The sequence below is a fragment of the Cygnus olor genome, chromosome 11 (assembly GCF_009769625.2).
Source record: "Cygnus olor isolate bCygOlo1 chromosome 11, bCygOlo1.pri.v2, whole genome shotgun sequence".
NCBI lineage: Eukaryota > Metazoa > Chordata > Aves > Anseriformes > Anatidae > Cygnus > Cygnus olor.
The window spans coordinates 18,404,601-18,428,780 of record NC_049179.1 but is presented as its reverse complement, the minus strand read 5'-3'; the positions used below and the strand labels follow the sequence as shown (position 1 = coordinate 18,428,780).

General features: G+C 42.1%; 1 protein-coding gene across 2 annotated transcripts in view; it reads left to right on the top strand.

Moving 5' to 3' along the window:
* ADAMTS17 (ADAM metallopeptidase with thrombospondin type 1 motif 17) overlaps nucleotides 1-24,180 on the top strand; it is a 177,361-nt gene that overhangs the window by 76,573 nt on the left and 76,608 nt on the right. For both annotated transcript variants that reach the window (XM_040570362.1, XM_040570361.1), the window contains exons 9-11: nucleotides 10,024-10,164; nucleotides 11,309-11,459; nucleotides 23,746-23,847. In XM_040570362.1, the coding sequence (XP_040426296.1) occupies nucleotides 10,024-10,164; nucleotides 11,309-11,459; nucleotides 23,746-23,847 (394 nt within the window). The remainder of the gene's footprint in view (nucleotides 1-10,023; nucleotides 10,165-11,308; nucleotides 11,460-23,745; nucleotides 23,848-24,180) is intronic.

Here is a 24,180-nt window from a genome sequence, read left to right as displayed (position 1 = left end):
GACGTTGCCTCTAAAAATGGGGTTCTCTTTGCCATTATGTCAGAGCAAGGCAGCACTGTAGTGGAACGAGGTTGGCTGCCTCTTGGCCAACAGTTGTGTTGGGGAATAAAATTCAGCAAGAGGAAGTTACTAGACAAACAAAATAAACAGGACGACTTTGTTCTCAATGTTCTCAGCTCACATCTAATCATTTTCCATCCTCTCCATTGGGTATAAATTTTTACATCTTACTACATTATTTTGCTGTTGTTGACAGCCTTTCAGTACTAATCCAGTTATGGTACTGAGGCTTCTCTCCAAATAAAAAAAAAAAAACTTGTTTTGTTTAGAAAACAATCATCATATTTTCCTTTTATACCCTAAGTGCTACAGTACACACCTGGAAAAAATTGATGGTGTTTGTAATCTTACCGAGTTTGCAAAATGCATTATTGCATGCATCACTTCTGAATGTGATGGGCAGACTCCCATGAGGAAAAACTCATTTGCTGTCTCCAGAAAGCTGTCATCAGTTAAATGGTGTGCACGCTACACATCTTATCAGCTGAAGACCTTCTAAAGAGATATCTTCCTATGAAGATAACAGACTTTTTTGTTTCTCTGAAATTTGTCTTCGCATTAACACGTTCAAACCAAGGTCGTTCAAAGCAATACTGTCTCTTCTCAAGTTGCTTTTTACTTTTTTTCTTGTGGCATTCTTCGACAATATGAGAGCAACCTTGGCTGCCTTCACCTTGAGGTTTGTAGGCAACCAGGCATCCCCGCTCTCCAAAGGTTTCCATTTCAGTATTGCTCTGGACATAGCACTTCCAAAGTGCTCTTATTACCAAGCCATGACTTGCAGTGCTCCTGTCTGATATCAGGTCTCTCCCTGCTGATCACATGAGTGAGAGAGACTTAAGTAACAGCATAGTGAACATCTGTGGTCATTTCTCAATAGCCAAGGCCAGATGATTTGGCGATGATAATTTTTTTTTCCCAGCTGCACCATCATGAAACATCCCAAGAGCTTAGAGAGCGAGAAGGCTACTACTGGAACTGCCATATCCTTACAGCACGTCTTCAGCTGAAGGGGCCTGGCTGCTGCAGGCTGATCCATTATAGGAGAGATTGTTTTTTTGCAGTCTTAGAAGTAAAACAATGCACCCAGGTTTGTTACTGTCTGCTAGTGCACCTGTCATGTTGGTGAATCAGTGAAGAAGGTCACACGGGGTGGATTTTTGCAGTCTGCAACCCCACAAAGATTATCAACCTATACCAAAAAGGAAGAATAAACAAAAGAGGCTGAGAAACATTTCTTTCTGTGAACAGGACTTCTGCTGGTCTGGGAACCATAAAGCATGTATACAGTGGCTTCTCTGGGGACTTCAGAAGACTGGATGCTGGTAGAATTGCATACATTACGGTTACATCTGTGCCTCTGTCTTTTGATGTTGGCCATCTCTTCACTCCCACCTCCCACCTCTGAGTGCAGAATTGATCTCCACGTGTGGGAAGGCAGCCAGCATTCAGCATTCCCGACTCCTCCAGCGCGTTCCTCAGGCTGCCTCATCTTCCCCAGCGCGCGGCAGTGGGTGGCTTCCTGGTGGGGTAGCGTGTGGGACATCTGTGCTTGCTTGTGTTGCACAGATTTGGCAAATATGCTCTCTGTCTCTCCCTTCCCTGCAGAGATTCTTTTAATATCTTCTCATGTTGCATCTCTTTGTTCAGGTTTTATCCTCGGTAATTAATGTGATTGACTAGAGGCTTTCGCTGGTTTTGCAGAAGTTTTAGCAAAGCACATTCAGGTGTTCACATGCAAGAGCTTCCCCTTAGGTTGGCAACACCTCGAGTGACAGACCTGTCAGCCGTTCTTACTGAGCCTTTGTCTTTGTTCCCTAGTGGGTGGGCTCTCCCACCCAGCTATCCCAGGGTTTTTGTCTTTTTTTCAACCCTGTAATTTATATTTGCTTTTCATCTTCTGAGGAAATGCATGTCACATTTTCTGGGGTCTTGTTCTCACCCACTTTCTGGCAGTGCTGAAAGCGAGCAGCTTGTTTTCCATCAGCATGTTACTCCTGCAATGCACCAGGGTGCTTTCTGCTTACAAGGAGCTGCAGATGGGGCACAGCAGCTTCTGCTCACCAGAAAAGAAAAGTAGCAGAGTCTTCCTCTGCCAACTGCTGTGCTCTGTTTCATTCACTGTGCTCCTTGTGCAACACCTCTCTGCTTTTTGAAACCAACCTAAAGCAAGTGAGAGAGCATTTTTCACATCCAGGAGGTGGATTGAAGTGGATTAAATTTTGTGGAGGTCAAGGGAACAGCTCAATGCATACATTTTCATGGGGACGTTACCCTTTGACCCTCAGATAACTTTATTCCTGATTTAGGAATAACGAGTAGCCAGTGTCTCTTCACTGGTAGCTGGAGAGAAGTTTCATTGCTCTTTTCAGTCAGGAGTCACTTGTGACTTGGGCATGTGACATTATTGCTGGAGAAGAGATCATAAGATGACTCATCTTGTTCTTCATGGGCCTGGTGTCACTTCCATCAGACCAGCTAAGAGGACTGCCGCTGTGTCAGCGGGGTGTGGCCAGCTCTGTTACAGGTGTCTGGGACCACGTGGGCACCAAACTTTCAGACGAAACGCTTGGGTGAGTGAAATGCTGCAGTGCCTGTGCCTGCCATCTTAGTCTCTAGTGTGTGCTGTATGTCCCTTGCCACACAAGCTTATGCTTGCTGCCTTCCAGATTCCATGGCAAAAGAAATAATTCTTTTTAAATGAAAACCATATAATAAAAGGCTGGATCTGTCATGCAGCTGAATAAACCACAGCTTTCCACACTGCAGTTCACCAAAGGCGTTGGAGTGTTCTCACTCGCTGTTGTTGACTTCTTGGCTGCTTGATGAGTAGATAACCATATAAAATGTCTGGTTACTTCATTATTAGAGTGACATAAACTTGGTTATGAACACAAGAGTCCATTAGTCATGGCTCCCTTTAAATGTTGTCTCTCCTGATAAATGAAACAAAAGCTCAGCACCCATCCTGAACACCCGTGTCCTAGATAACAGTATGTACACAATGATCGTCTTCAATTATTACAAATGCTTTAAGTAGGGTCATCTTCCCCTCTTCATCCCAGCTCCCCCAAGTACCTCCTGACAGCCTCTGAAATAGTCAAATTATATTTAGAAGGCTGTGTTCACGTGTTCGTGAAGCACAAGGTGAAAAAGCCTGTTTTCCATTAAGCCACTAGACCCAGTGACGGTTGTTTTTGTAAGAAGGTTATGCAAGCTATTTCACTCCTCCTTCCTAGCTCAGCTCACCCCAGCGTGTTTCCCTAGCATTTGTTGGTTTGCCCTCTGTCCAAGCCTCGCTTGGACTCCCTTCTGACCCCTCTGGCTGTCTCTGCCTCTCTTTGGTTACTTATAGACGCATCACCTTCCTAGGTCACTCTGCATTTAAACTTACTGTCCTCATTTTGCACTGCAGCTCCTATTATAATTCCAGCTGTAATGAGCAACCCCATTTCACTTCTGACTTCGTTATGCCTTTATTCTCAACTGGTTGGAAGCCTCGTAACTCGTAAGATATCAGCGTTTTGTATTGAAATGTTAAACATGTTGAACCAGTTCAGAAGTAGGCATCTTTCCAGTGACACAGCTTCAATTTCAAACGTTAATAAAAAATTCCTAACACTGAACTCGATTTGGGACTGGACGACTCAGAGGCTTGATAATGTGATATACTGTCTCCCACTTCTAAGTTGCTGGTGCAGATCCAGCCCAAGTCAGTAGCTGCTGAGAACTGTTGACGTACATTCTCTGCTTAGCGACCTGTGCTGGTTGGAGCTTCATGGCCCCGCATGATGTTGTCAGCTACAGCCACGCACGGTGCGTAACCTGCCAGAGCAGCATCTTCCTTGGCTGCTGAGATTGGGTGGACTATGGAGACGGGACTCCCTTCTCAACCGTTCATGGAGACCCGATAGGAAGTGGGAAGGGGAAGGAATTTGTCCTTCAGATATACCCTTCATATGGAGGAACATGGCATTTGTGCCCACAGCATGTCTAAACAGTAGGCCTTCCATAGGGTGCTGTCATCCTGCCCACACTGAAATGCCGGAGCAGAGAAGTTACAGCTCCCCTTTCCCATTTCCTCTCACACTAAATGAGGATGTTGTCCAGCCTGCCCTCCCTCTGCATTTATATTGTTACGGTGGGTTTCAGACAGAAATTTGTGCTTCGTCCTGGCTCAGTGGTTAATGCCACATTCCCTCTGGGTGAATCGTGGCAAGCTGAGTCACAGGGAATGATTTTCCTGAATGCTCTTTTGAAAAGGTCGTTAGTGACCTGCCCTGCTGCAGTGTGCAACTTGGGGTGCTGCACGTAGCTCGTAGAGAGCGCCGATGCTTTGCAGAAACGGAGCCCTTCTAGAGAACATCTGCAGGCCAAGAGTCTCCTGTTATAAACACAGGTAGGGAAAACATGCTTTCCAGCAAAGGTCTGCCAAGAATGCAAAACCTTTGTGGCCTCACTGAGCTTTTGCTAGGAGTGAGAGATCACTGCCTTCTCCTGGCTCACTCTGTGTTTGGGACGTTGTTGTAGCAGGCCCTTGGCTCAATTCTTCGACTCCGTGTTGGTCTGCAGGGCAAGTGGCCCCAAGGAGCCCTTTCTTTTGAATGATTTGCCGACCTTCACTGTTGCAGCAGTTTGTGAGTTGGTCCTTCAGGTATAGAAAGACTCTCCCTTGGATTTCTCCCTCTGCAGGGAAAGACAGACCACTGTCCTCAAGTCCTTGTTGGTAGCAGGACATACATAGTCTTTTGCTGTCCTTTGGAGAAACGAGGACTTTAACATTAGTGCCAGCTGCATGGGGAGCAATTGTGTCATGCAGAAGTTTAATGAGCAGCTAGGGTGACAGCCAGGTCACCTTGGGAAGCTTTGCTTGTCCTGATTGCCATTCATTTCTGAAGTGAACCAGCATCAGATTCACCCTGAGTTATGTGCGGACAAACGGAAATGTTTGGCTCTCTCAGGGAGGCTCTGGAGAAGCCCTTATTAACAGCCAGCCCAAGTGCTTACGTGAAACAGAGGGACTGTAGAAGTTTATGGTGTTTCCAATTCTGGGTATGGTTTGTTGTCTTTTTTTTTAAGGTTTTCCCTCATCATGCCTCCTTTTGTCACTTGCTACCCTCTTTCTGCCTGAAGAAAAGCACTTGTTTTACGGCTGATCATATTTTCTATTAGATTTGATTCTTGCCCCTACTTTATAACCTCTCCCCACCAGACGGGGAGTGCACGATGATAAACCTGGGGGTTTCTCAAGTGGTCTGTTACCAGCCATAAAGTTGCAGCTGTTGAAAAAATTTAAAGCATCTCCTAAACCAGTTTCCCCCAGCCTTTGGAACTGTCCTTAAACTCAGATTTGGGGCTTTTAATAGGAAACCTATTGAGAGTAATAATGGTTCTGATGAATATTTGTATACATGACCTTAAGAACTTGGAGGTGCAATGCACAGTGCATTGAAGGCAGCCTTTGGTGGACTTTGGCTCAAGCTTTTAAAGAATAACAGGAAACTTTGGAAAATGCACCAAGGGTAAACAGAGCCATTTAGTTACATTAACTGTCTAGAGGAGAAGCTCCACTAATGACCAAAACAAACAAAGCAAGTGCATTTATTTAGTATTGCTGTGGGAAAACAAACGGCTTAATTGCATTTTGCTTAAAAGGGTTACCCAAGAAGTTGGCCGGCCTGGGCCCAGAGTGTCATTCTGGCGTCCTGACCCAGTTCTCATTACTGCGTAGATCCTGACAGAGAGTGGTGTCCTGGAAAGGAGCACACGTTTCAGAGAGGCCAGGGCTCCAAGAGATTGCATACTATTTTTTATTCCTAGCAATGTTATGTTAAAGTGTCATTCTACACAAAACAGCTTCAAAGAGATCTGTTTTTGCTGCCTCCTGGTGACTTGGGATAAAACTTGCCTTGTTATGGTTATGTTAATGGTCAGAACTCAAACTGGTCGGTCAGCTTGTTTCTGGACTCACTTATAATGAGCAACAATAAATGTGCTGCAGGACTCCGTCAGTGATGCCTTAGTGGCTTTAACTGATAACCACTGCATTATTTATATTAGGAAAGAAGCTGGAGTGTGAAACCAGACTCCCATTGTGCTAATGTGAATAAACATACAATGAAAGGACCGTGTGGAAGAGCTGACAGTCTGAGCTGTTCTTGCTTGCCTGTGTGGAATCTCATTATCTTCAGGAGGAGAACGTGATGAACCGAAGGCAGAAAGTTAACTCGGTGCATAGAATGGGGTTAGTGACTGTGACAGTAACAGCACAGAGTGAAATCAAGTCCTGTTCAGCTGTAATGGCTGTGCTGGCTTTGCGGTGTAGAGGATAACATGCAGCATGTGTTTGCTGCTCCCGATAAAAAGGATAGTTATACCTCGAACAGCACAGAGGGCAGCAGGTCGGTAGGGTAATCTGGTGCCATTTTAACCTTCTTACTTCTAATCTAAGAGCCATTCTTGTCGGCTCTTTTTTCAAGATCTGTTCATGTAAGAATAGAACTCCTTCCCTTGGCAGAATATTTCAAGGGACTGATTATGTGCTCCTAATTCCATGTGAACTTCTGAATAGCAGGTAAGATTAGATGATCACAAAGAAAATGCAAAGTACTGAATCAGTGCTTGCACTGCTGTTTAGTACAAACACATAATGCTCTGTCCTACTTAGTTCTCTTAAAGGGGGGGGAGACTATTAGTGAAAAGAATCAGCATGGCATTACATTTACTATGTGTTTAGGAAAAACTTCTCCCTTTGATGTAGCTGGAGACCCTTGAACTTCAGAAAAGAATGTGTTAGCATGCTAGGGTATGCCTCAATCCTGCAGGTCATTTAATCCTTTCCTCAAGTGAGTCATTGTAAGGTAAAGTAGATGCTGGGAAAAGTTCTGCACTGCCAATTAAAACAGACTCCAAAGGTGTTGTTGGTTTCATTCTAACAGAAACTCATCACAGAGAGGCCAGTAGAGGTTGCTTATGTACCTTGAGGCCAGATCCCAAGCTAATATAAACTGGCATGGTTCTTTTGAATGTGCAGAACTATTTTGCTTCATACCGATAGCTCAGACTCAATTCCTTTACAATGAGAGCTTTTAAAAGAATTTCTGTTAAGAAATCAGGAATGATTCAGAAAAGTAGTGATTTCCACACATGTAAAAAATGAAAGAATTTCACAAGAAGCCTGTCAATGACTCTCAGAGGTGAGTTCTGGCTCAGTCTATAAAGATTGTTCTATCTGCCTCAAACACCCTTAGAAAATCAAAGCCAAGTAATGAATGTTAGCCTCAGTGTTTCTCCTGGGCAGATAACTTTTGTGAGGTCAAGTTTAAAATAAAATTGAGGACAGGAATGTATTAATTAGTAACTGTTGCCCATGTTTGCCAACAAAAAAAATCCCACTTCTAACAAATCTAGCAACGAATAAATAAAGTTAATCAGAAAGCTGAGGCATTCCTTAATTAAGGAACTCTAAGCCAAACACTAACCTTTTGTGGAACAGATAGAATCAGGAAGCCTAAAACAATTTGGAAAGTCAGGAGGATGTTTTGTTTTCACTTTTTTCAAGTGGAACAGCTGAGTTGGTGAGCAGGGGGCTGATGAGCAAGCTGCCAGGATGGGAGCCTACACTGCTGAGTCCCATCCCATAGAAGCCCTGACAGAGGAGAAACCTGAAGGACCCAAGTTCAAGTCTCAACACTGTGGCAGTCACAAGGCAGGCAAGCTGACAGAAACCTTGGAAACCTGCCTTGTTTCCGTTAGAAAAGCTAACACAATTGCTACGTGCCTACAAGCCTTCTGAACTGGCATTTTTGGACAGGCAAACTTCCCTCTGGAAGATTGCCAGCAAGCTTACCTGACCTGCTTCATGGCGTTTAGCTCGTCCTTCCCTGATTTTTAGGAATACAAACTTCAGATGGGCTTATTTGCATTGGAGGAATACTGCTGGAACTTTCCTCCTAGCATGTGAAGTTTTCTCTGTGTGTAGAAACAACATGAGTGAAATATTTGGAGTGAAACCCAGGCTCCATTGAAGTCAGTGGCAAAACTCCCATTCACTTCAGTGGAGCAGGAATTTCACTCTACTGTTTTGAAGTTAGAGTTACTAATAGACTGTTAAATTATTCCTGCATGCATCAAACAAAACGGGCTTGATGTTCGTGTTTCTGCTGTGTTCAAAACGCACAAAGGTTTAAAAACAAGAATAACTGTGAACTCCTGAGTCTAACAATTGTTAAATGTAGTTTTGCTAGCAATAATAATGTCCCTGGAGATAAACCTAAAAAAAATGGACTCCACCATATAATCTTCACTTTAAGCTAAAAATAGCATAAATGGCAGTTTAATCTAAGCCATAATTATCAAGCTGCTGAAGCCGGTTTTGGTTCATTGCAACTAGAAATGTATGTTGTGTTTAGGCTTTGAACAGTTGAGTCCCAAAAATGGAGAGAAGCAAAGCCAAGAGCATAGTCAGAAAGCAAACGGGAGCCTCTGAGAAATAGCATGCATTAAAGAGTCCAACACCATTTTTAAAGGGACTGCTCCTGGCTTGCTCAGTCCTTCAAGCTGGAAGCCTGGAGAGTTCCCGTTAATTCATGTTTTCAGCCCAATGTCCCTGACTGCTGCTTTGTTAGGAAGTGACACTGGCCATACAAGGTACCTTTTGTCTGAAAACTATTTTCCAATTCGTGCTGGAATCAAAGGAAGGATGTTAACTTTTCGGAGTGATGCTATTCTGTGCCATTTAAAAAATGGTTTTAACGATCATTTCAAAGTAGGATGGAAAATCCTTAACTTCCTTTTGCTGCCAGGCAGCCTGGTACGATAGGCTGGGTGTGGGACTGCCAGTCAGGGCTTCTGACATTTCACCGATGGAGCAGGTGAACTTGGGAACATCATTTATCCCTTCTTTGCTGCAGTGGGGGCTGGTCCCAAAGGCTGACCTCCAGCAGAGGAGTCCCACCTTCCTATAGCAGCACTGGAGAGAGGCTCTTCCCAACAGCGATTTACTGCAGCAGCCCAAAAGCAGAGACTGCACTAATGGTAGAAGAGTCCCGAGTGGCAAGGTGGAGGCAGGTTCAAGTAATACTTTCCTATTTCAGGATGCTTTTTGAAATCCTCACTGAACGTGTTTGAATCCCTCCACGAATGTTCGTCCTTCACAGTTTGTGCTGTTTGTTTAGGTGGCCTGTTTTGCTGAGGAGGTCCATTCTCTTCTTTCTGAGACTGGCATGGGGCAGTCCTTGTGCTTGTTTGGGCAGTGCTTGCAAAAAGTTGGGCTTGGTTCTGCTTTGGGCTCCTGTTGAGCATTGCTGTCATAGAGTCATAGAATAACATAGGCTGGAAGGGCCACTGGAGGTCATGCGATCCAAACTGAAACTCAGAGAAAGATCAATGTTAGATGAGAGATTGTACAACACCACAAATTTAGGGATTTTTTTTTCCCTAACAGAGGAGTTATTACAAATTCACACTGACGCAACAGCAGATGTGGCCTGTCTCTAGTATCAGTTTGTTGACCATTTTCTCAGGATGTTTATAGGGACCATATCCACTAGATTCAGGAAAGCAATTCAAAATTTTTGGTAAATACTAGATTTGGTATTCTAACAAATATCTTTCAGCTGTGCTACGTCACTTCCGTGTTCACTTTTCATGTACCCTCAGGTAGTTATATTTTCTGGTAGGAAAGTCCATGGGAAGCACATTTAAGTTTCCAACAAGCAAATACTGAAACCTATGTGAAATTAAGTTAATGGATAAATTCAAGGAACCTGTATTTTATGCGTGAAACAGGTGCCCAGAGAATTATGTGAATGTTTCTGTTTTATTTGTGTAGCATATTGTCAACTTTGTTAGTTGTGAGATGTGACAATATCATTACTAAGTCCAATGGTAAATGAGAGACCTAGATGATAACTTGATAGGTGTTGTGTTTTTTTTTTGTCCTGTTTTGTTTTAATTGAACAGCATGGGGATGAGCCATGATGACGATCATCTGCCCTGTGCAGGGAGGTCCCATATTATGTCTGGAGAATGGGTCAAGGGCAGGAACCCCAGTGACCTTTCCTGGTCTTCATGCAGCCGCGATGACCTTGAAAACTTCCTAAAGTAAGGATTGCACTGATTATCAAATATCCTATCAGGCACAAATCCAATGTTCTATCTGAAAGCAAGAGCCTAGACAAATTTCCGTTAAAAAAAAAAAGTGTCTACATGTGTCATTAGGGTGTGCAAGTTTGACTCTGTATCCATTGCTGTAGCCCCTTTGAAACTGAGGTTTACAGGGAGGCAGAGGATTTATGTGCTGCTGCCATTGTACTGCTAACATCTTAAAAACAATCCCAGTTTACCTGCATTTTACAAACAAGTGCCTTTCATATTTGCAGTGTATGTGTGTAGGTACCCTGAAAAAATCTTCCATTGCATCCGTATTTCAGTTTATCATGTTCAGCAGTTCACTAAGGACTTCTGTCCTACTGCTTGTTAATCCTTGTATACAATAGCAAACCCTAGACTTGTCTGAACTCCTCATAGTGGTCTTAGACCTACAATGCAACTCTCTGACAAACGGTGTCTGGCACAGCAGCTAGTACCTTTATTGCTAGTAATGGGTTCAGCATGGAAAAGTCCCAACTCTGGGGATTAGAGGTGTGAGAGAAAGGAAAAAAATGAAAGAAAATGGGACATCTAGTGTTACATGAAAGCATGAATTTGAAAACAAGGTTGCACTCCCTCTGGTCTGTGACAGAGGGGAGATGACAAACTGATATTCCAATTTTTCAACAATTATTTTGAAGACAAAGGCAAAAATCTTTCCTTTATGCCTGTGATAAATAAGAAGTCCATGGCTTAAAATTTAGCTCGGGGGATTCAGGTGAGACACGCCATACGACTTTCTAGCTATCATTGTAAGGCTTGTGAAGCTGTTGAGATTGATAGCTTCAGGGCAAAATTGAGCCTCCCTCAGATTTTTAGGAATAATTTAGACACATACTTATGGCGAATGATGTGAATATAGTAGATTCTGCCTTGAGGCCTTGGCTGGGGGATGAGTTCTCAAGGACCTTTCTATCCATAGCTTTAATGATTTAGAAACCTTCCAGAAGGATACTGAGAAAATCACCACTGTTTCACACAAGGTCATTAGATTCCGTGTTAAAGACAGGACAACAGCTGCTCTACAGCAGTGATCTAACACTCGAGTTCAAAGGTACTTCCCCTTACAGGCATGTTTAATTATCGCACTCCGCAGATCCAAGGTCAGCACCTGTTTGCTGGTAACAGACCCCCGAAGCCAGTACGCGGTGCGGCTCCCTCACAAGCTGCCTGGAATGCACTACAGCGCCGATGAGCAGTGTCAGATCCTCTTTGGGACCAATGCTACGTTCTGTAAAAATATGGAGGTAAGAGCTCGTGGTGTGTACCTGGAAATGAGGTGGGATGTGGCAATATAGTTGTTGAATGTTGGAGAAGTGGAGGAGTCTGTACCTTTCTCAGAGTTATTGTGGGATTTTCAGCATGTTCAGCACTACTGCCACAACATCAGTAGTCAAACTCCCATTGACCTTCGTGTCAACAGCACGTACTGCTGCAGTCCTCCTCCTTTCCCCACGTTGGTCTTCTTAATGTCCTACAGCAGACCCATAAGAACTTCTGTGCGTATTCAGTCTTCATTTAGCAACAGTTCCCTTTCGATGTGGTTTTGCTGCAGTACTCAGTAGATGCTGTTTTCCTGGTAGTTCAGCTGAGAGGAAAGTCTTTTCTCACAGGAGTGCCTGCCTGCCTTCACAGACTACCCTTAGATGTCTGTCTGATCTTTCAGTAGGCCTCACCCTTGGACCATTACAATATTCTTGTGAACTCACTCTAACTCTTTTCCAAGGAAATATCAATGACTGCTTGCTTGATGGGGCCGTTTAGAGATCTGTACAGAATTAGGCCCCTTCACGTGTGTTTTCTAAGCAGAATGATGTTCAGTCAGGCCTTGGGTGCAACATGGCTCATACCATGTGGTTGGGCAGCAAAATGGAAACAGTGATTGTTGATGTTTCTAGAATTAGGTCGTATTTGAGATGAGGCTGTCTGACTTGTCCTCTGGAATTTAGATATCTAAACTCTTTCTAAAGTCTTGCACATAATTAGGTGTCTTGTATTCTGAGCTTGTCCACATCCCCCTTCAAATGGGGACTGGAGAAAGGCTTACTTCCACTGTGCCCTTGGAGATACCCAGAAGAAAGTCTTGAAGCACTGTGTCCTGTCACCAGCACCAGCTGGCAGCATTCTGTCCTAGACAGGCGTAGGATAGTCCAGTTTCTTGCTGTCATTAACTAGCCACTTAGAGTTTGAACTTGTCCCTGAGAACCACTCCGCACAGTCATGAGATCTTAAATCAGTTCTAACAAAGAAAATAATAATGAGTGATAACTGGGATTTGTAAGTGCCAAATGACTAAAACCGTTGAACACATGCAAGCCCTGGGAACATAGTCTTAGTTTCACGTTTGTTGTTTTATTTGTTTTGGATTTGGAAGCTAGCTAATATAAAACATTAAAACAATAAGAAAAGAATCTGGGTAGATTGTATTTTCCAGCTCCATCAAGAAAATGCAGACCACCAGGACTACTGTACTGGAAGCTAAGTGTTAGAATATAGGTCTGTAAAGAAAATCCCAGATCTACCGTGGATGGTTCAAGTTTTTCTACTTGTGTGGGTGTCACAAGCCTTGACTAGTGTTGGAACAGATATTTGCTATTTTCCTTGTTGCGATAAAACACATTCTGTTTCTGGATAGTCTAGTGCCTAATGAGAATGTCAGCCTACTAGTAGGTGGTCAGCATTTCTTAGGCAGAAATTGCATGTCCATTAGTAGAGTCTGGCATTGTTTCAGGAGAAAGTTGCTTTCCAGAAGAACAAACCAACAGGCACTGCTGCAAGATACTTCTCTGCAACATGCAGACTGCAGGTATTTGTGCCCCCTACGATTTTTCACTAGTCTTAGTACTTGACATCTTTAGAACACAGCAAAAGCTGTTTTCTTTCCCTCCATCACTCCCTCCGTATCTCCCAAAGAAAGGATAATTCCTAAGTCGTTAGTAGTTTCTAAAGAAAAGCCTTGTAAAACTTCTGCTAATTAAAAAGAATTTGCAAATGCTTACTTAGAAATATTTTTCTGTATCAGATGTGCGATAGAGTTAACATTCGCACTCTGAAGATTTGGATCGATTATGGCACATGCCATTAATTTAAGTAAATATTTGCATCCTGTTATGCTACTCTGAATTGGAGATTGAAGGCAAGGGAATCAGTTTTTAGAGGAAATGATCAGCTCTAATTTTTAAACCTTCAAAGTTTTTGTTCTTTTCACCTTAGTGTTTCTCATGCCTCATCTGCAGAATGCTTGTGTTGTAAGTCTCAAAGCTGTCTACAAAAATATGAACCAAGAAAAAAATTGGCACTAGTCATTGGCATTAGCTGTAGAAATTATTGGCAAATGTAGCTGTCTCCTCTTTTAGCCAATGGTAATGTGGTGTTTTTAATTCAATAAAGTATTAAAAAAATCCAAATGTAAAAGTAATAAACATTTGACAGTAAATATTTGTTACAAAAAGGAAATAAACTTCAGGAAATTAGCCTGCTCAGTCTTTTTATGCTTACATGTGTCTACTGTCTATTTTCTTATTTAATAAAAGAGCTACACTATACCATTTCGTTGGAGATGGCTGAGCTACATAATCACATCAGGCAAAGCAGAGGACCTATATTCAAAAATGTCCTACAGCCTGATTGTAGAGCAAAATTCAGAGATTAGATGAATCCCAAATTTCCCCATTTTTGAGAAACTGCAGAAACTTTTTGTACAGTAAGCTCTGTCCCTTCATGGCAATGAGAAAGAAATTTTTAAAGGGGTGTAATATCCTTTGCTTTCACAGAGAGCCAGGTGCCTAAATGCTTGGCAGTGTTTGGAGCTCAGACGCTGGTCCAACTAGATAGTTAATCCATGAATATTCAACCTTATCTGGATATTTCATACTGTATCTCCAAAATTCCTCTTCCGTGTTTGTTTTTAATGGTAACTCAGATGCTGTCATACAAAATAGTGGCCTTCAGAATTTTAACAGTTTCCCAGACCAGCAAAAAGTAGCTCCTTGCTATCTTATTCCAAATCTGCAGAACAGAAATGAAAACCTATGAGGTCAGCTCAGCTGTACATTAATTTTGCCTGGCATTCCTTTTAAATTTGTTTAGATCCTGCGTCTACATTTCAATATACTAATGATCAGTGGGAATGCTTATACAGCAGGAAATACGACTGTGCTTCTACCATACGAGACACCTGCCCGTTTCCAGGTGGGAGGTTGTACACTCATGCCCTCTGGCAGTGCTAGAAGAGCTTTCGGCCCACATAGGAGATTGCACAGTCCTTTATATTTTGAAGGAGATAACTTGTTTTTACCAGAAATTAAATAAATGACTGTGCTATCCTCAAGTTCTGAGCAAAATCATGATGGGACTTGCAGAAGAAGCTGAACAGCAATGCACCTTTGATACTGCATGGTACATTATCAGCGTACCCCAAACACAGAGACCTTTGGGGACTTGGCTGCTGAATGTCAGTGGGAGTTGGGGCCAACACGCAAATTACTGGAATTGAACCTGTCTGACCTCCGTTCTTCAGATCTGCACAATGAATCAAGTCTTGTGAATTCATGTGACCCCTGTGCAAGAGGAAGCAAAAGGCTTCTGTCCCACTCAAGCTATGAAGACCTCTGCAGACTGGAGACTTTTAACTCTTTGCTCTCCCTTTTTTTTAGCAGTGTTATCAGTGACAGGAAAAGCATAAACGGTTAATGCCTGCATCTCTCTCAGAGCAGAGGTGGTGTTTCTCCACCAGAAACATGTGAAAATGCATTGTTCGTAACCTCTTACGAAAATATCCCGTGTGTTTAGTCAGAAACCCGTGTTTATTTTTCAGACTGGCATGCCTACTAATAGAGGCTTTTGCACTGAAATTATATTTATGGAAAAAATGTGATTTCTATCTTTTGTATCCAGTGTTTGGCTTTTTGTTTTATAAGCCTTTTGGCTTATTTATTATTAACACATTTCTGCGGGTTTTTACATAACCATTATCTTTCAGGACTGTTTTGAGTCAAAACCATGCTTAGGCTAAAATGGCATGTGGAAAGAGATTACCATTGCTACAAAGGGATTTTTTGCTGAAAAAAGGACGCTGTCAACTTGGATGTAACTGGCTATGTGGATTTCGACATGACACTTTTTAGAAAATTTAAGGCAGCTAGAATTGGCTCTACCATTTTCCTTGAGTTCACGTTGTTTTTTAACAAATATACGTATCTCCCAGTATCTAAAAGCCACAAGGCAGCAGCACAAACAAGGGGGCAAAATTGACTGTAAGCCAAATGAGACGGACTGGACTTCTGGGCTGAAATGGAAAAAGAACAGAACCAAGAAAATGTAAAGAAAGAGGAACCGTAATAATCAAGGAAGATCAACAGCTGTAATAATCAAGTGGATTGTATGTATCCCTTCCGTTTTCATATTTGATGGCACAATGCTGAATATAATTAAGCGATTGTGGGTGTCTGTCATCTGGATCTTGATCACAGAGAGACTGCCAGAGTGGACTTTTGGACTCCATGCCTGGGAATCAATGGGCCTTTGTTTTTTCTTCGCAGAGTCATTTGCAAGATCCAGACAATGATAGTAAGCCCTATTATTTAGTAATGTATAGAATATTTACAAGAACATGGTATTTAGATTTTGAGCTGATTTATCCTGAAAATAATAGGCTGCATTGTTGTTTTCTGTACAGTCGAGAACTTTGTCTACATAATTTTCTATCACACATACACACTTTAACTTCTGTGTAAATATAATAATAATACATCCGGAAAAAGGATGGGTTTGGTTTTGTTGAGGCTTGCAGGATAGGAGCCTGGCAATTCTAAAAATAAAATTAGAAGATTTTATTTTTTTTAGAAGTAAAGGCAACAACTTCCTTAATTGCCACACTATATTTTATAGTTTTCCTAATGTAGGTTGTTAAATTTCAGACTATTTTCACGTTGACTGTTTCATATGAAACTGAAGTGTCGTATTTCACTGCTTCTGTATGTTGCAAAAAGACCTTTTTCTCTTTATTTTCAGTGGAAATACTTTTTGTTTAATAGAGAGAAAGAGAGAGAGAAGCAGAGTTCCTGCCTGGGCAGCACAGCCCAGTTTACAATTATTGGAATGCTTCAGAAATTTTTGTATGTGTTTCAGTTTGGAAGATGGTCAAAACACATTCTGGTGCAGTGGTTTAAAGAAAAATAAAAAGAGAGAGGGGAACCAAAATAAAATTATAAAAATACAAAGTGGAAATTTAAGAATATAAAAATAACAAACTCTTAAAAATAATACAGAGTGCCTATTAAGAATCGAGCACTTGAGCTTGGAAATCCTTTATTTTCTTATTGAGACACAAAGAGAGGGAGAAAGGGTTAGTGTAGCCTTGTGATGTGGCATCTACAGCAGAAGCATGAACTTAACAAAATTAGCCAAAACGCAACTGAGTATCAGCCTGCAAATAGCGTGTAACAAGTTAGAAGGGCAGTCAGCCCTCTCCATTGGCATTCTGGGAACTTCCCCTCTCTGAAGCACTCTGAAAACTCCCATAATCTTCACAACCACATCTAAACACTGTATGTACGTATCTATTTATTTTTGCGAGTCCTCTCTTCTTCTTACTAATGGCCAAGAAATGCATTCTCTGATTCCCAGTGTGTTTTTTTTGTTTGTGTGTTGTTGTTTTTTTAATGTCCAACAGTACCTGTTATTAAAAAATCCGTACTTTTCTTATCTTGAAATCAGGTGTTAGGGCCTGAGGAGTTGGCTGCGAGTTGCTAGGTGAGCATTACCGTCACTGAGGACAGCAAGAGATGGATGATGCAAGGTGCAAGGTCAGAATTTTAGGTTCTAAGCTGCAAATGTAGTATTCAGTGGGAGTGATTAGGCTGTTATGAAACTTCCCCTAGCTCTTTGCCGTATCTCCACCATGGGTAGATATCTCCTGAGACAGCACCTACCCCAGGCACCACGCTTAAGTTTTGGCTGACCCAGCCTTCAGGGTTGTAGGATGATAGCATGGTGCTGTGAACTCAGATTTTCTTGGTGGGTGCATGTAGTATTAACCTTAGAAACGGCACTTAACACATGACATCTACAACACCATGCTAGTACAGCCCCTGTGGCTGTGACTTAGCTGATTAGCTACACTTCTTCTAAGGCCTACTGAGGTAGAAGTTTGCAATAAGCCAAAGTAGAACATTTCTAATGTTTGATTTAAGGGACTATCACGTCTCTACTTCTCTGAGGTTTGATCCCATAATGATACTTACGTGACTTCTTCAGCTGATGTAACATGTACTGTTGTGTTCTTTCATTTAAAGTGCTGAAAATTGGGCTCAGCAAATTTGAAGAGCTCATACATCAAAAAAGAATTCTCTGTTGGTAGAAAGATGGAAAAAAAATACCTTTTTTCTATCTGTTTTTCTGAGTGTCTGTGAATCATAGAGCCACAGGAAGTAGTGTCATGAATGCACTAAAGGCACTAAAAAAAATTTGTATTTAGCATATGCTTCGTTGTCATAAAATCAGTTTGTGGTCTTATTAATATTTTTTTTTCCAATCTCTTTCTTTGGACTATTACATTAATTCCAGGTGTGTGAAAAAATAAAATAGAACTGGTACTTTTTGTTTCTCCCTAAATAAAATACGAAGAGGAAACATTGTTCTGTTTTAGTTGTAGATCAGAAGTCTTGGTATCATTGCATATATATGTGAGGAGTCAGGTACATTTCGTATGGGATCCATTTCTTCATAGCTGGAGTAATGCAGATCAAGCTATCTCGCTCAGAGAACCAAACCCAGCATGCTGCCCTTCATGTTTGCTGGATTCAGTTTGTTGTGTTTTCTGTGACAGAGAACATTAACAAATCTCGGAAATGCCTACGGTGAGGTTTTTCTGCTTTTCAACAGGGAAAAGGGTAGCACCGGAAAGCAGTTCACTCTGAAGGGCCATTTCCTCAAGAGTTCTTTAACTCTCCAAGACCACTTCCTCAGAAGTTAAAACAAACTCTCCGATTGTGTGCACATTGTCTGATGTCGGTGACTTTCCACTCACACAAGTACTGATGAAGAGTCTGTTCACTGGGGAAATGGAGTTGCATTGATGTAAATACTGCTACCTAAAGGGGAATCATCTCAAATCTGTTTGTTGGCTCCGAGAAGGCAGGTTATTAGCCCTGCTCATGGAAGAAGCATCACTGTGCACATTTCTCTGTGTTCTGAAGGAAAATTTAATCATCAGGTAGTGAAAACAGGGAGGTGTTCTTAAGAATCCTTTTCTAGCTGCATCTAGAAAGGTAACACATTTATTTTTTTTATAATTTGGACTGAGATGCTTTCTGTCCAGCAGTAAAGAGATCCATTCTTCTTTGTCATTAATGACTACAATTATGTATTACAAGTTTGTTGGATTGTCACCCAGATATTGACTGTTGCCTGAATATTCTAGTCCCTTGTGATTCTTTCCTGTGTGTTTCCATGTCTTCTGGATCAGATCTGTCACTTGGACAGACAGACACAGGCTTCCAATATTGGACCTGCCACTTGTTCCTTGGACTGTCAGCTGTACAGGAAGGTCCGCAGCTGCCCACTGATAAATGCCCGCAAGCGTCCCAGTTATCTTGCCTGGGGCAGCACATGGCTTCTTTTCAGAAGTGCCTTCCAATTTTATAGGATTCTGGTTTTCAACACTTCTCATCTAGCTTTCAACAGCAAGAAACTGCACTTAACAGCAGTGGCAAACACTAGTGTTCACCTCCCTGCGATCCATTGTGGATTGTCAGTTGTTTGTACACCCAGAATTAAAGGTACTGGCAGGGTAGAAAATGTGAGTGTTGTTTTTATCACCTTGTTGTATAAAGAGTTTATCCTCAGAAGCCGTGAGGCTTTGAACAGGAAAGTGTGTGTGAGTTGTGTGTTTATTGTACTTAATAGGTGTTAATTAGGAATCTGTTTATCAGCATGTTTTATCTCACAGCTGTATGCCAAGCCAAAACCTTGGCAAAATCAGAGATCTGATAGTTCATTGAAAGCCAGTTTATTTATAAATGTGCCTTTGTGTTATGTGGTCTCTTGCTTGTCTTCCTTAAAGATATTTGTTCTTTTAAGTCCTTCATAATCCCCTCGTTTTGACAGCAAAATTGTTTTCATGGTGGTTTAATTCTGCTCCTAGAAATAAGAGGTTCCTCTTTCCAGTGGGCAATAGGCTGCAGGAACAAATTCTTTCTCAGGGGAACTAAATGTTTATTTTTTTTTGGATGAATCCAAGATGAGGGAGTGAGTGTGTGGGGAAGGAACTAGCTTGTGGAGCTGTTACCTGCTGGAAGGACATCTTTATTCACTGGATTCTCTTTATGCTAAGGAGATTTGGAAGCTTCCTTTTGCAGGTAATAATGTTTGGCTTTGAGACAGAGGAGTATTGCAAGCTCTCTCTTCTCACTGAGATCATCTGAGGTCACTGGGCAGAATCGCAGTGTTTTTAGTGGCTGTGGTGATGCAATAGCTAACCCAGGACCTAGCAGGCTCTATACTCATTGCCTGTGGGCAAAGAGCTGGCTGAATTAATGCTGGCTTCTCCTCGCTTCCAGCTGCAGCACTGAGTTAAAGAACCTTAAAATAGATTACGTCCCTGGAGCCACATGCGAGTGGTCCTAGTGCTTCACACGCCGCAAGCCTCTGCTGGCACATGGCTGCGACAGAGCTGGATGTAAGGTAAACACCATCTTCAGGCACAGCGTGTGTTCTGAAAAAGTAGGAAAAGCTGTGAAAGGTGGGAAGGCCCCCAGCCAGACATGTTCCTGGGAGCATCCCAGGAGTTGTTCCTAGTTTTACCCTGAAGTTTAGCCAGCAGGCAGTGCGAGTCTGCGGCTGTGACACTGAGCAGAGGACTGCGGCGCTCGGAGCCCTGTTTTTGCTTGTGTCCCAGCAGACTTTCAGTAGGACATTTAATCCCTTTCTGTTCCTCTCTTCCCACATATGTAGGAAAGAGAAAAAGCTTCCTTTATCTCCGTAGTCCCAGGAGTCTGTTTAGATTACAAGTTCTTTGAGGAAGAGAAAACACCTGGCGCAGTAAGGCCCCTTTCTCAAATAGGTGCCATTATAGTAGCTGTAATTGGAGGCGTCCTACACCTGCCAAGCAGATACCTCCTAGATTGGGAGCTTCCAGACTGCGACCTCTCACTGCTGGCTTCTAATAACTATGCAGGCAAGTTTTGCTATCTTGCAGGAGTTTTTGAGAGTTCCAAATTTGTCCATTAATTTTTTTTTTTCTGCATAAATTCCTTAATGTTTCAGTTGAACAAAGCATTTCAATATTTAAAAAGGAAACATGATATTTTATCGAAATAACTACATTTCAACAACCATCTCACTTTTTTTTCTCCCCTCTTGGAAATATTTCAAGCCGGGAGTTGATCCAAAGATGACCTTTCCCCACAGACAGTTTCAACAAATCAATATTTTTCCAGAGAAGAATATCTATCATTGGAAAATCCTATCTGGCATTTTATGGATGCTGTTGGGAGGACTTTGCAGGCAGAGACCTGCCTTCTAAAAGCTGGTTGCTGAATGTACAATTAGCAGTAATACCGCTCTTTTGATGGCTTCTTCTATATCAATGAAAGCTCTGAACTGACATTCATATACAAGCAGCTTTCTTTCAAGTCGTGCCATTTCTTGCTTTGATATTTCCCCACAAAGCTGGCTATTTAATTATTAAAACGTCTGTCACTGCAACTGGTTAGCTATAGGACTGTTTAATGGGGATTTTTGTTTGGGTTTGTATTGTAGCTGAAGAGGATATATGATCTCTTCTGAAACGAGCTATTAACATGATAAAACATCTTGGGAATATACAATACCAAAGCTGATGGTTTAATCTTTGCTGGGGTATCTGAAAGCTGTATTAAATACAGGGGACTGCACTAACGAGTACTTGAGCTTTGTAGTGGTATGGCACTAGAACACAGAGCTGAATCGCAGTTACCAGATTTTTCTCTAACTGTTTCCTGAAATATGCTTTGCATTTAGTATCCAGAATCAAACACAGGGATACTATAAAAATCCTGTGTTTTTCATACCTCAAAGATGGGAATTTTCAGAAAGGTTGGTATCGGTCAGAGAGCGTTTTATTATATTTTTGTGTGTGTATGCCTGTATATATATATATATAGGTACAGACAAACATGTATACATACATACACATACACCCGTACAAGTGAATGTTTGCCCCAGCTGCGTTTGTGGGCTGGTCTCAGTTCTGTCCTGGTACAGACACACCTGTTTGAGGTTAGCTGTGCCCGTTGCTCCCCCCAGGCAAGGGCTCATACGTGGGCATGTTAGCTGAGTTTAGCACCTTCCACATTCTTGTGGACTAAGGAAGAATTCTGTTTAGCAACCAAAATTGTACAAAAAGCCACTTTATTTTTATGACTTTCTGGTTCCACCACCCCTCTTCCTCCTTCCTTTTTTATATCAAAGAGGAGAATTTAACCCTAATGTACATGCAGCTTAAGATCCAGGGACTTGTGGCTGAAGATTAGCAAATACTGGCCTTGCATAAGGCATGGATAGCTGACAGTGGTGCTCATATGTGTCTAGAACAACTTCTTAGGCATGTGGTGACTTTCATTACATCTTCAGCCAGCATGTCCTCCTGACAGAAAGCAGAAGCAGTGAGTTTCCTTCTGTTAAAACAGATGCAAGCGTGTTGTAGCTTTACATGTAGGAAAACAAGCATCCTCTCTGAGCTGGAAGTTTGGCATTTTGGGAAAAAGCTTTCTCAGTTTACAGAGTTTATTGCCGAGGTTGGTGTTGTTTCTGTAACACTTGACAGTAAATAGATGTCCTTCTTGATTTTAATGCTCTCCAGGGGAGGAGAGGTTTTGAGAACCTGGGAGTTGTGCTGTGGAACAACTGATTTCTCAGTTTGTTCTGAAATCTCCGGCTTGTCAATTCTTCTGCCTCAGCATACCTAGCTGTAAAACAGCATGTGATGTCCTCGTGGCTAATGGGTGCTTAAGTGCTTTCAGAGCTGTGGGTAAACCACTAATTAGTCACAGTCATTTAGTCAGAGTGACGTCTGATATTTTCTCATGTGCTATATTAGCTTGGGAGAAATGTCTTGAAAATTCATTGATTTAGGTTTCCCTGGTGTATTTGCTGTTGTTTGTTTGCTTGATGGTAGCTCTCTGTGTTGTGGTTGGTACAGATGTTTCTGAATTGTGCTGTCTGCTTCTAGTTGTTGTGAACGTTCTTTTGGTTGAAATAGCGCAAAAGCCTCTTTCCAGAAAGAAACGTGGAAATAAAACAGGATGCAGATACTGCTGTGATAACTATTTTGTTTAGCATGTTCTACATCATCACTCTTGGTGTTGGGATTTCTCTCATCTGCACCCTCTGCCGTACAGATCGCTTTTATGCAGACATACCAACACGCGTGTACACGAAGCACACATGCACCCACAGTCTCAAACATTACGTTGTGAAAGAGCCGTAAGGTTGAGGCGTGTTGACTCAACTGTTTAATGAGGTGCAATAAATCTTGACAAGACCAGCTGGCACTAGAGTCAGGCTTCTCATCTTTTTACCATTACATTGAAACGTGAACAATAGTGGAAAGAAATGTAACTCGTCTTTTTCTGTTTTTGGTGCTCAGATCTGTAGCACTGTATTGAAATCATCCACTCCCATGGAATGTTAAGCACGGTGGGTGCTGTGGAAAATGTTAACAACGTAAAGGCCCTTTCTCCTGGTTCTTTTTCTCAAATTCTAAAAACGTTATTGACCTGACAGATCACGCAAATGTGGTCAGCATTAATATCCCTCTAACACACACTGCCTGAGCAGAGCAGCAGTGTTGAGTAATGGCAGGCAGAACATGTTTCAAGTCTGGTAGCAAGACATGCGGTACCTCGTGCTGCTCTTGCCCTCGCATCTGACTTTTCACCTTCTCTAGCACAATGGACTCTAGCAGCTACTTCTCACCACCAAACCCTTCCTGACTTTCTCCCTGCCTGTCTGCTTATAGCTTATCACCAAGCTCCTCTGCTGCATGGCACACCACAAAATCCTTTCTTCTTTCTCCTTCCTCCTTCAGATCTTCTTCTCCCAAGGGTCAGTGCTGGCTGATTATAGCAACCACCAGGACAAACAGGGCTGACTGGGCTTTACCATGCGTAGTTGCTTGAATACCTCTAAAAAAAATACAAGTAATTAAGGAGCTCAGACACCCAAACATGTGGCATGGCTCCAAAGCTCTCATCATGTCCTCCCAGCTTCCTATTTAATGGGCCAGATTTATTCTAGTGAAAAAGAAATCTCTTTAAATAATGTACTTCTCGTTTAGGGTGGTTTCTGTTTCTGACAATGGCATCCATCAACCTCTTTTATGTTCCCAGCCCCAACACTTCGTGACAATTTACCCTTAAAAATAATTGCTCCCAAACCAACTAGAGGCCTCTGGATTCACATGAGAGAGACTGCCTGAGCTTTGCAGTGTATCCCATAATGATAACTGACATCCAGAAGTAATAATTGCACCTCATTGCTTTGTGATTACAGCATTTGATGTGTGCTGGGCTCTGGTGCCTGGTGGAAGGAGATACATCCTGTAAAACAAAGTTGGATCCCCCTCTGGATGGCACTGAATGTGGCGCAGACAAGGTAATCAAAAGTCTCAGCAGCAGTGAGTTTGTTTTTTCCAGCATTGTCACTGGAATATTGTTTCCAAGATGTTCACTATTTACCATGAACCCATATTTTATACCAATTCTGTTACAGAAACTGCTCGATTAACAGCTGGATTGGGTTAGGTCTTTCTGATTGTATGTTAGGTGTATTCCAGTAGCCTCTGGAAACCTCAACAGGGAAGCTTTTATGGTCTAGGCCCTACACAAACACTCCAGGAAAACCCCATGCCTCGCCCTGCTAACTGCACAGCCTGAGCACCCTGTGAGCCACACGAAGTGGTAGCCCGCTCCTGGCAGGTCTGCAGGT